General features: G+C 42.4%; 1 protein-coding gene across 1 annotated transcript in view; it reads left to right on the top strand.

The window, feature by feature from the left end:
• Dock8 (dedicator of cytokinesis 8) overlaps positions 1-12,792 on the top strand; it is a 205,534-nt gene that overhangs the window by 77,184 nt on the left and 115,558 nt on the right. Inside the window, exons 7-8 of the mRNA XM_051200107.1 lie at positions 5,122-5,207; positions 11,679-11,745. Coding sequence (XP_051056064.1) covers positions 5,122-5,207; positions 11,679-11,745 — 153 coding nt within the window. The remainder of the gene's footprint in view (positions 1-5,121; positions 5,208-11,678; positions 11,746-12,792) is intronic.

The following is a 12,792-nucleotide window of genomic DNA, read 5'->3' as shown; positions in this document are numbered from 1 at the left end:
CTTGCAGGTCTTGCCAGAACAGCCAGCTACTCTGTCTCTGTTGTTCAAGTTTTATAGAAAGTTCAGTGGCAAGAACTAAGACCTGGGCACAGGCAAGATGGCTCAGTAGACTGGAGTTTGATCCCCAAACTTCACATAAAGGTGGTAGGAGAGAAGGACTCCACAAAGTCGTCCTCTGACCTCTACATACCCATTGTGGCACACATGTGCCCAGGTATACACATACAAATAGTAAAAATGAATAAGATTTGAGGAAATTTTGTATAAAAGATAACGCACCTGTCTATGGATGTAAATCTCTGAGATCAGAAAGCCTGACGTGCCCCCGTGCAGTGTCGCTCGCTCCTGTGACCCATTCACTGCCCCCTGGTCTATGAGGGGGACAACAGGAAGGAGATGCAGCGCAAGTCCACGGTGGCAGTGCCATACAGGACAGTGACCTGCTCCTGCTCTTCATCCAGCCCCACCCTTAGGAGGATGTAGGGGGAAGTGTCCCTCAAGTCCTTAGAACTCCTTGCCTAGAGTCAGTCACGTTTCTGATCTCCACCAGCCAACATTTAGGTCCCTCAGTTGCTCCTCTCCTCTTACCTTTATATTCCAACCATCATGGTTCCTTATCTATGTATCTTAGCTGCAGTTTTGTCTGGAGCCTCAAATCCTCTGAAGCAGGTTACAAGTAAATATCTCGGGACCTGAAAGATGGAGCAGTGGGCAATGGTGCACATCACTGAGACAGTTGACCAGAGTTTGGTCCCCAGAACCCACATGTCTGAGAAAGAACAAACTCCAGTAGGTTATTCTCTGACCTCTGCCCCTCCCACCCCCAGCACACACAAATATATCAATAAATGGAGAACTTGGAGAGCAATCTGATACATTCAAAAAAGAATTGCTCATCATTAAATAAATTAATGAGTGTCTCGGGACTGGGGAGACAACTCAGTGGGTAAAGTGATTGCTGCCCAGCTTCCTGCATAAACACTGGACATGGGGCATGCATCTGTCACTCCAGCCCTGGGAGCAGAAATAGAGGGGTCCTGGGGGCTCTGCCAATATAAATGAAATGATGAACTCCAGGTTCAGTGGGAGACTCAAAAGTTAGGTAGTGAGGAAGATACCTAACGATGACCTATGGCCCACATAGGCAAATACACACACACACACTCATGCACACATACATACTAGAAGACTAGAAGTATCTTTCTTTCTTTTTATGTTTTTTCCTTTGGTTTTTTTTGGGGGGCTGTTTCTCTGTGTAGCTTTGTAGACCAGGCTAGCCTCAAACTCAGAGATTTGCCTGCCTCTGCTTCCCGAGTGCTGGGATTAAAGGCATGTGCCACCACCATCCAGCTGTATATGGATCATGTAAAAACTGTTTCACAGAAAGAAAACAGAAAGGGAGTAACTAAAGCCTGTGGGTGGGTGGACAGATAGGAGAGAAATATTGGTCAAAAGATACAAAGTTTCAGTTAAACTGGAGCTCTGGATTTTACTGTATGATGACCACTATTAATGATAAGGTAGTGTATGTTGTTAATAAAAATAGGCTTAAATTTCTCACCGCCAAATAAAAGGATAACTTAGCAAGGTAATGTATAAGAATCTTCTTACAATGAATAGAAAAAAAAATCACATATTATCCCATAAAAGTAATTTTATTATCACTTTTAAGTATTTTTAAAAATAAATTAGGAAGAATATGGATGATATTACCATTGCCATATTTTGAACTATAAACTAAGGAAGAAACATTTAAGCAATTTGTTCAAGATTCAGCAGGTGAAGTAAGTTATAAAGCAGGGGCCCTTACAGCCTTTATGTTGGTTTACATGCCTGTATATGACGACCACTGCAACACAGACATGTTTTAAAAGTCAGTTCTTCTAACTTTTCAACTTTTATTCACATTAAGACTAAAACAATAAGATTTGTCAAGAACTATTAAATCTGACAGGCGTGGCCTTTACTTTCTCCCTTTTCTATTTCCATGATGGAGATGCTAAGTGTAACATAAGAGACTAAAGTGCTGGGCAGTGGTGGTGCACACCTTTAATCCCAGCACTCAGAAGGCAGAGGCAGGTGGATCTCTGTGAGTTCAAGACCAGCCTGTTCTACATAGCAAGGCCCAGGACAGCCTGGGAGGTAACCCTGCCTCAAAAAAAAAAAAAAGAGAGAGAGAGACTAAAGGGGACATCACATGAGAGAAGAAAGTACAGGAAAGGACAGGATGAGTCAGACATTCGCCATCGGAGTCTCCCTGGATTGAATGGGAGGATTTCCAGTCTGATTTGACTCAGAGAATGAACCATAAACTGTTTTGTAGGATCTTTGTTTTATGGTTTTTGAGACAATGCAGAAATTCAGACGGGTGCTGAAAGTTGTGTCTTAGCTCAGGTCCCAGTGGCCTGCTTTTATTGAGTGGAGAGGAATGCTGTGAAATTATCATGCCAGCTCCTTGTAAACTGGAATGTGTAAAATGCTTGAGAGCCTCTACACCAACCCTTTATTTTTCTGAAGTTGTTCTCAAAGAAAGCGTGTTTGTGCTTGTAGTTTGAACTTTAGCCAAGAAAGTTCTGTGGAACAGAGGTGAATTCTGCTTCCTCTGAAAGGATTATAAATGCTGATTTTTTAAATAGAACACTAATAAGGTTGTTTTGTTACCATTATTTTATTTCCAAATAAAGAACATTAGAAGGGAAATCCTTTTGTTGACATTTTAAGAGTTTGTAGAAAAGGCCAAAGTAGGATTTAGCTACCAAGTTTTCACTGTAGAAGCCCTTTCCTGACTCAGACTCTTTCTGTGATGGGCATCTTCTGTGTCGATCCCTAGAAAAGATGTCCTCCTTCCACACCACATCACAGAAGAGTTAACTGCTGTCTTTTGGCTACAAGTGATGGAACCCAACTAAAACACTTTAAAAAGAAGAGGCCCGAATTCACTGGCTGTCATAACAAATCCTAGGGAGTCAAATTTGGAGTTGGTTGCTGGACCAATGGGATCAACAAATGGAAGACTATCATGCTTTCTCCCTCCCTTTTTGTCTTCTCTTACACACATACACACACACACACACAAACTTATATACACACACACATATTCACACAAGTCACATACATAAACACACACATATACACATACATACATATGTACACATGCACAGACACATACATGTATAAACCTTTACTATACATACAAACACCTATACATATACATACACACATGCACAAACTCATAGTATACACATACACATAAACCATATACATTTATATACACACATAAGCACATACATAGGCATACATATGCACACACACATAAATATACATAAACATATATACACCCCAGGATGATGAAACTCGCAGGAACCCTCTAAAGTGTTCCATTTCTTCCTTGTGCTACTTGGGCTTTATTTCCTCTTTCTTTATTTCTTCCTCTTTTTTTAAAATGTTGTTTAAGGTTTATTTATTATTTACACAGTGTTCTGCCTGCATGTGTGCCTGCAGGACAGAAGGGGGCACCAAATCCCATTATAGATGGTTGTGAGCCACCATGTGGTTGCTGGGAGTTGAACTCAAGACCTCAGGAAGAGCGGCCAGTGCACTTAACCTCTGAGCCATCTCTCCATCCCTATTTCCTATTTCTGATAAATGTGAAGCCTCGGAAAACTCAGATACAGGAAGCATTATCGAAAATAAGACATGAATATGAACCTTGCTTAGATACTGATTTAACAGACTGATGCAAAACAGTGACAGTAAGAAATTATAGTTAGTTTTTAGGTCACTGTTATTATTGATGTTTTAAAACGTCCCCACATGAACCAGGATGTATGCCTAGTGCACGAATGGACATCGCGAGACCATTCCCAATGGAGGGATATTCTCTTAGCCTAGAGACACGGTGGGGGGGGGTCGCTAGGCCCTGCCCCAAATAACTTGACAGATTTTGATGATTCCCCCATGGAAGGCCTCACCCTCCCTGGGGAGTGCATGGAAGGATGGGATGAGGGGGTCAATGGGAGGCATGAGAGGGAACTGAGGGTGATATGTAAAGTAAGATTGTTTCTACTTTAGATAAAATCTATTTATTTTTTTTTTAAAGTCCCCATATGTACTAAAAAACTTGCAGATGAAACTATATGATGTGTGGGAACTTGCTTTTAAATAATTCAGTATTGAGCGTGGGAAACAGGCAAGGGAGCATGTAGACAAAAACAGGTGGCCTGAGCTGAAGTCGTTGGCACCAAGTGTGCATAAACGGTGGTTCACTTTATTACCCTAACTACCTCTATAGGTTTAAAATTTCCTCGACTAGAGCTTATTTCAAAGAAGACTCTGAAAGTTCTAATTCAAAGCAAAGCCACTGTTAGAAATACACAAGTGTGATATTTTTTCTAATAAGTGGGTCTTCCCTGCACATGTGTCTGCTCCGGGTAATCGTCAAAGTCCCAGCTGCTCTTCAGAAGCTGGCTCATCTCTGAGGGGAAGTCAGCCAGTTCCACCAGCAAGATGTCACCTGGGCCCTTGGCAGTGGGAGCTGTGGGGTGGGGAGGGAGGGAGGAGCTGTGGGGTGGGGAGGGAGGGTGGAGCTTCGGGGACGGAGGGTGCAGCTGTGGGGAGTTCACTACTTGTATCATCCCACCAAACTGGGTACAGAGTTACCATGAAGTGACACATAGTATACAAGCAAGCACCCCAACAAACACTTCGAGTAAATATAAGTTTAACAAAACAAAACGAATCTGTTGAAGAGAATTGTTCTGAATGTGTATTTGGAGCTACAGAGGGGAAACAGGCTAGAGCCTCACATTTTTGCAATGCCACCTGGTAGAAGTTACAAAGCCACAGCTATGTTTGCATTTCCTTCCTTCCTCTCCCCCACCCCCCAGTCTCTTTCTCTTAGTTGCTCCCATGCTCCTTTTCTGAGAGGAGGGGTGTTTGCTGTATGTGCTGGCTTTGGATGTTGAGGCATGGATGGCAAACTGTACTCTCAAGTCAGAGCATTATTCTGCCACTAGAAATAAAGCAGGGATGCGAGGGCAGCCCTTTCTCCCTGGCTTTACTGCAGCCACAAAGCCCTGTGGAAAGTTGCTAATGATTTCTTTACCATGTGATCAATAACAGGAGGATGCTGTGGAAATACGTCCCGTGCCGGAATGTCCTAAGGAACATCTGGGCAACAGAATACTAGTCAAGGTCCTGACGCTGAAGTGAGTATCAGACACAGCTTGCTTTTTAGGTAAAACTATGGCAGAATCATCAGCCCTCCATGGGAGGATTCTCCCAGCATCTTTTCAATAGAGGGGGGCATTGGAGTAATGGAAAGAGTAGAACTTAGAGTTGACTAGACCTGGATTCTATTTGTGCCAAACCTTTCACAACCAATCTTCTATGATATGTAGCCAACACAGGTATCTAGAAAAGTTAGGCATAGAAGATAATTGTTAATTTTCTTAGATTAAGAAAAACAACTATAGGTTGGACCTGTAACTAGATGGTTGAATACTTGCCCTCGGTTTGATCCCTGTCTTAAGTTGGGTTACTATGGCTTTGGTGAAACACTGTGACCTAAAGCAAGTTGGGAAGGATAGGATGTGTTTGGCTTACACTTCCACATCCATAGTCCATCACTGAAGAAGTCAGGGAAGGAAGGAACTCAAACAGGGTGGGATCCTGGAGGCAGGAGCTGATGCAGAGGCCATGGAGGCATGCTGTTCACTAGCTTGCTCCCCATGGTTTGCTCGGCCTCCTTTCCAGGATCACCAGCCAAGGGGTGGCCTCACCCATGATGTGCTGGGCCCTCCCCCATCAATCACTAATGAAGAAAATGCTCTACAGGGTTTTATAGCCCAATCTGTAGGGAGGCGTCTTCTCAGTTGGGGATCCCTTCTTTCAGTCAAGTTGACTTAATATTAGCCAGCACAATTCCCTAACACCACAAGGAAATCAAATGAATGAATAATTATAAAAATTGCAGTGAAGCCAGCAGTGATCTAGAATCAGTGAATCAGTTCATGTTTGCTCATGAACACACACACACACACACACACACACACACACAATGCTGCATATTAGGATATTGTCTTCATTATAAAATGTGCATAAGTGAGGAAATGTAAAGAATGAAGTACGTGAGATATGCCAGTCCTTCCTTTCCACACCCCAGTATGTTGCTGTGTGTTCCCCCAGAGTGCCTGCAAGCCACTCTTCCTCTCCACAGACTTCAGAGATTAGCTTTTGTAACTTTTCACATCACAGGCCTTTTTGTAAATATAGGAGATGGACCTCAGTGGTAGAAAAATGTACTTAGCATGTTAGCATGTGGCAGGCCCTGGTTTCCTGCTGAGGAGAGCACATAGGCATTTTTTTTTTCATAAACTCTGAAGCCATCTATCTCATAGTCAATGTGAGGCTCCCTTCCATAGTTCCCAGTTAGTGATTAGACATTGGGATTGTGTGCTCAGGGCCTTGTTTCTACGCCATCATCTTCTCTGGGAATTTGGGTTCTTTCTCAAAAATTAAGCCATTAGACCAGGTGACCTACCCTGTGACTCTGATGTGTTGTCTCGCTGGTTCTGCCCCTCCACTCATGCAGTGACCGTTGCTGGCTGTGTCGTATCCCCTTTCACGCTAGCCAGTTCCTAGGGGTGGTGTCAGGGCCCTTTGTCTGTACTACTGTCTGCAGCAGTCACCCCCACGGTATACTCAGTCATGCTGCCTTTAGATGCAGTGAGTTTGTCTCTGGGACTAGAGGAACTCCCTCCAGGGACGATTGCCACCAACCCTTCCAGACTTACCTAGTACATAAACTGCAGCAGCTCTTCTGATAGGTTGGGAAACCTGTCCTGCTGAGCTAGACATGAATTATTAAAAAAAAAATGGAGTTACTTGAGTTTCTTTATGAGAATTGTCAAGCCAGTTTCTAATGATGCTTTCCCAGCTCCTAAAGGAGAAATTAAATAGATTAAATAGAACCGATGTGTGTAGCCAGTGCCCTTGTCCTATTCAAGTGACTTAAGTGGCATTCACATTTGTATACCTCTGAGAGAAGAGACAAATCAAAGAAATGATCCTAACTATAAACTGGATTTAAAAAAAAAATTTTAATGTCAAAATATGAATAGTAAAATTAACAACAGTATAGAGGACACACTTTACCATTGATGTTGGTCTGTGAAATGCCATCTATAAAACCATAGAGTTTATTAGCTAGGAAATTTCTAAATTTTTTTTTTATCTCTATCACCATTCTGGCTTTGCTTTTGGGAAATAGCTAAAGCCTCAAGGACACAGAAAAAGAATTACACTGGTGCCAATTTTGCAAATCTGAGTAGCAAGAAAATAGTGAATATGGAATATTTTTTCAGTTTTGTATTTTGATGTTTTTCTGTCATCTTAGCCACTGCCCATGACTCTACTGATATTTTCATTATTATCTGCCACCCCTTGGCCACCTCAGCCCTCAGTCAGAGCTCTGCAGGCTACTCAGGCTGAGACCTGGAAGGACTTTTGTCCTGTGTCCCCGGCTTTGCTGTGGCCATAATTTGTAGGTTTAAATTAAGCCTCTATCATTCTACTTATCAATAAGACTCAATAGTCAAAGGCTGGAATGAAAACTTGTGAGCTCAGAGAGGCTGAGTAGCAACTAGCTAACCTTTCCTTTTGACCAGAGACAACACAAAAACCAAGTCTCTTTCCTCATCCCAAAAATCAAGAGGAAGCTCTTGCCCTTTCCTTTCTGAGTGTCTTCTCTATCCAAATTTCTGGCTTCTCTATGACCACTTAAGGTCAGCCAGTTACTGACTCTGCCCCGTGATTCAAGGTATAAGTTTATTGGGCAGTCTTCAGAGTGTCAGAGTACAATCAAAGTATCCCATAACAGTATTTCAAGTGGGGGAGATCTTTTAATTTAAAATTTAATATCCTCATATACAAAGTAACCTCCATTCAGAGGACTCTTTTTGGCATCAGAACTTTTACGTACTCTAAATCGTGTTAGGGAGTGGTCATAATGCAGGCGTCCCATAGCCATGTCCCACAAGGGATTCTGCTTCAGCAGGTCCCAAGTGGACCCAGATACTGGTGTCTGAGGACCACTCCTGGAGAAACAAGGGTAGAAAAAAGCCCTTGCCCTTTGCTGAAGAGAGGTATCCTTGCAATCTGACTCTGAAGTTCCTAGCTTGGTGGCCTTTCCTAGGTTGCTCCATACCTCTGTGTCTCCCTTCCCTATAGAACAGGAGTGTGAAGAGGAAAGAGATTGGCGTGTGTGAGGCATACCACACTGGAACTATAAGGCATCATAATGGACTCTTCCCTTCCCTGGACCACAAGAACCTAACACTCAGTACCCATCTAACTATCACACAGAAGTGCTCAGACCCTTTGTATGTCACAAAGTACATGGTTAAATACAGGAGGCATGGAGAACCTCAGCACAGCAAAGCCCTCCATTAAAGTTTAAAGTTCTATTTTCTGCCAGGCATGTCAGCTCAGGCCTGTAATCCCAGCACTGAAAAGACAAAGGCAGTAGGTTCTAGTGCCAGCCTGAGCTACATAGCAAGACTCCCGTCTCAAAAAAACTGAAAAAAGGAAAAAAAAAATGCTATTTTTCTGACAAGAGAAAGAATGATAATAGGTATTTGCAGTGTGTGTGTGTGACAAATATAAGTAACAAAATCCATCATCTTTGATGTGCAGGTCAGTGGTGCTGAGTGCAAGAACATTGTTCTACAACCATCACCATCATTCATTTCTAGATGTTTCTGTTTCCAAAGTGGAACTCGTTATCCACTCAGCACTAATCCCCATGACCTCCTCCTCCCCATTTCCTGTAGCCACTATACTACTTCCTGTCTCTGATTCTGATTATATAAATACATCCCATAAGTGGAATCATATAGTACTTATCTTTTCAAGATGGATTTATTTCACTTAGCATATCCTGTATATGCATATAATATAGCATTTTATATTCCCAGTAGAATATAATTATATACATGCAATGTGTTTACCCTTCTTATGGTAGATGTGGGGGTTTGCTGTGGTATGGGATGCTGCTGCTAGGCATTATTTTCTACATATGTTATATACATTATCTTACATGATCCTTAAGACATCCATGAAAAATGGGAAGGGCAGGGCTCCTTCCTTACTTTGCCGGTAAACAAATAGAATTAGGAAAGTTGGTAGCAGGTGGTGACAGAGGGAACAGACCCCAGTTTGGTTTGACTCATAGACAATGGGTATACCATTATTCCAAATTATCTCATCGCTGATGATGCTAAAGGCCAGCTAACCCTTCTGTCTGCCTAAAAAGTACTCTTTGAGAAAGAACTGTGTGATGGTGAGGCCACACCCTCACATGTGCCTTGAAAGGAAATCTACCCTGATTGCATGGCTTTTGAGGTAATAGTAACTGTTATCAACTTTACTGGTGACATCAGAGGGCAGTGTCCAAAGTCATGGTTGTTAAACTGAGACACTTGGAAGGTACACCTATATTTTCCATGTATGTATAACATGTGGCAGAATTAGTTGGAGGTGTTTTCTTTAAACCCATGATTTCAGGAGGCTGTTTTTGGTGGGTTTGTGTTCAGAATCAAACCTAGAACCTGTGTATGGTATGCTCTTGTCCTAAAATAAATCCCTGGCCCCAAGAGCTCCTCATTCTAATCCAACAAGGCCAATACACCTCAGTATTTGCCATGTGCTTAATCCTTTCCCTTCCCTCCCTATCTTCAATCTACCTCAAGTGAACTGCCTTCCACCGCAGTTAGGATGAACCACACATTCATTGCAATGCCTTGTTATCATCATAATGCTTCCTTGAGTCTAAGGAAAAGAAATTAAGTATTTCCCTTTTTATGGGGGACCTCTGAGTTCCAGCCTCAATGTCCTCTCAGAGTTCGGGTAGGACACTAACAGCAAGCGTGGAATCTGAGAGTGAGGGAAATGAATCAGCTCACACCCGTATTCCTCTCATCCTGTCTCTTTATTCTTCAAAAGTTCTTGTGATCCCACAAGCTTTCCAGTTTATATATACACACAGACCCAATTAGCAATCCTCTGGCAATTGCAAGGATATCAGTCATGCATTTCTCAGGGCCAAAAAAAAAGAAAGAAAGAAAGAAAAGAAAAAACAAAACAAAACAAAACAAAAAATAGATAAGAGCTAACAAGGTGTCACCTTAAGTCTCAGAGGGGATGGCTAATGGAGTAAGGGGCTGTGATTTCTAAAACAGGAGAAGGGGTGTTAGTATAGAAAGCTACATTTGTGTGGATGGTTACACTAGCAGCTTGTAATTGATAAATGCTGATAAAAGGGGAAGAGACACTGTAGCTTTGTGCTTTCAATGAATGCACTGGATTTTGCTTTAGCTTTCCAGGGTGGCTGGGAACACAGTGTCACAGTAGCCATGGCAACCAGCCTAAACTCAAGAAGGAAAACAGGTGGCATTTGATACACGTTAGCATTTTTGGCAAATGTTGGCTGGGTAAAGGGGACTGACTTCTCATGGCTATATCAAAGGTCAAAGCTAAGGCTAAATAGTGAAAGACCAGGAGGCTGCTGCTTCCAGCCTCAGGGTAAGCAGTGGGGCGTTCTTTATTGCTGACACCAGAGTGAGAAGAAATTCCTTTCTCTGGGGCCTTTGTGAGAATACAAGGCACCCAGTATATATCCTATATATCGAGATTATAGCCAAATGAGAAGTCATCCTCCTGACTTCCCACAGACATATGTGCCCATAAGATGGATTCTTTCCATGAGATAAACACACACAAGCAGTGGGAATCACCCAAAGCTATCCTTAGGGAAGAGATGAAGGGAGAAATTACAGACAGAAGCAACTGATTTCCACAGCCAGTGACTCCACTGTTGAATATTAGTTATCCTGGTATATTTCTCATGGCCTCTGACACTTTTTAACTGTCTAAAAAGCCTTATTCCTTAGAATTGAATAGTAGACGTCTGGAGCTCTTTATTTATTTATCTATCTATTTATTTATTTATTTATTTATTATTTTTTAATTATGTGTACGCGTTAGGGAGGGGGTATGTGCATATGAGGCCAGGTGCCTGCAGAGGTGAGAAGAGGGTGTCAGAAATCCTGGAACTGGAATTGCAGGAGGTGGTGAGTTTCCTGTCATTGGGAATCAAACTAGGATTCTCTACAGGAGCAGTACTTGCTTTTAACTGCTGAGTCACCTTTCCAGCCCCAAATACTAGAGATATGATATCAGCAGAAGAATGTAAGCAAGTCCATTGCCTGCAAGATAGAGACTATTCTTTAAAACATGACAGCTTCAATAGGAATAAGTACCGTTGGGGCTGGGGTGTAGGTCTGTGGCTGACTACTTGTCTGGCATTTATGTGTCCCAGTGTGACGTGCATATGAAGTAGTGTTTTGGATCAGATCAAAATTCCATCCAACTCACTCTCCTGCTGTACCACCAACAAGCTCTCCACCATGACCTCAAATGATCTGGAATTTTCCATTCACTTCTCGTTTCCCCACTAGTATCCGTGTGTCTCCCATGTTGGTGAGGTTATCCCTGTATTTCTGGAATCATGTTCACATTTTTAATGATTTTATATATCCATGTACTTTTAGAACTTACTCAGGCTAGAACCTAGAATGGTATTGATTTCTTTTCTCTCTCTCTCACTCTCTCTCTGACAGGTTTGAGATCGAAATTGAGCCTCTGTTTGCTAGTATTGCCCTCTATGACGTTAAAGAAAGGAAAAAGGTATGGAAATAAAAAGAGCCTATCTCAAACCCCATATGATTCTTTGGGTTCATGTTTTCAATGTCACATCTGTGTAGCAATAAAGCACATCAGGTGTGTGTGTGTGTGTGTGTGGGTGTGTGTGTGTAGGGGTGTGTTTGCATGGGTGAGTGTGTATGTGGATTTGTGAGTGTGTGCACATATATGTATGTGTGTGTAGCAGCCGAACGTTGGTGTCAGATGTCTTCCTTGATCACCCTGTACATCACTCACGGAGGCAGGATCACTTACATGGACACAGAGCTTCCTGACTGGGCTCATCTAGCTGCTGGCTGGCTTCAGAGATTCCCATTCTCTGCCATTCAGATGCTGGAACTACAGCTGGCCTCTGTGCCCTCCTAGTATTTATGTATGTTCTGGCTCCCTGCTGAGCCCCTTGTGCACATCAGATTTGAAAGCAAATAAACATTGAGCGCTCCAGCTTTTCTTTCTTTACCATTTTTTAAAAAAGAGAACTGATCTGGAATTCATTGTTTGCAGCCTTCCAGGAATCTTTAAGGGAAAGGCCTGCTAGAGGCAGTGCTGGTTGGATAGAAAAGAAAAAGATAGCACTTGAGGTTATATGTCACATAAAATAATGTGTCATTTTTAACAAGTTCAGCTATGCATGATTTTTTTCTTCCTGGAGATTTTTGTACTACGAAATCAGTTCGTTGTGGGCCTGGGGAGATGACTCAGTACGTCAGAGCTCCTACTGTACAAACATGAGGACCTGAGTTTGAATCCCCAGCACCCTCATGAAAAGCCAGGCAGGATTGTATATTACTGTATCCCCAGCATTTAAGGGAGGATACTGGCTGATTCTATGTGAACTGGCCTGTCTACATGAACCTGCAAGCTTCCAGTTAAGTAAATATCCTGTCTTAAGGCAATAAAGCAGAAAGCAAAAGAGCATCCTGTATGTAACACACACACACACACACACACACACACACACACACACACACACACACACACCTACCTTCCTGGGGTAGGGGGAGAGCAAATTAAATTGGTTCATTGTGAATG

The sequence above is a fragment of the Phodopus roborovskii genome, unplaced genomic scaffold, assembly GCF_943737965.1.
Source record: "Phodopus roborovskii unplaced genomic scaffold, PHOROB, whole genome shotgun sequence".
NCBI lineage: Eukaryota > Metazoa > Chordata > Mammalia > Rodentia > Cricetidae > Phodopus > Phodopus roborovskii.
The sequence above is the reverse complement of the archived record's forward strand: the minus strand, read 5'-3'. Positions and strand labels throughout refer to the sequence as shown.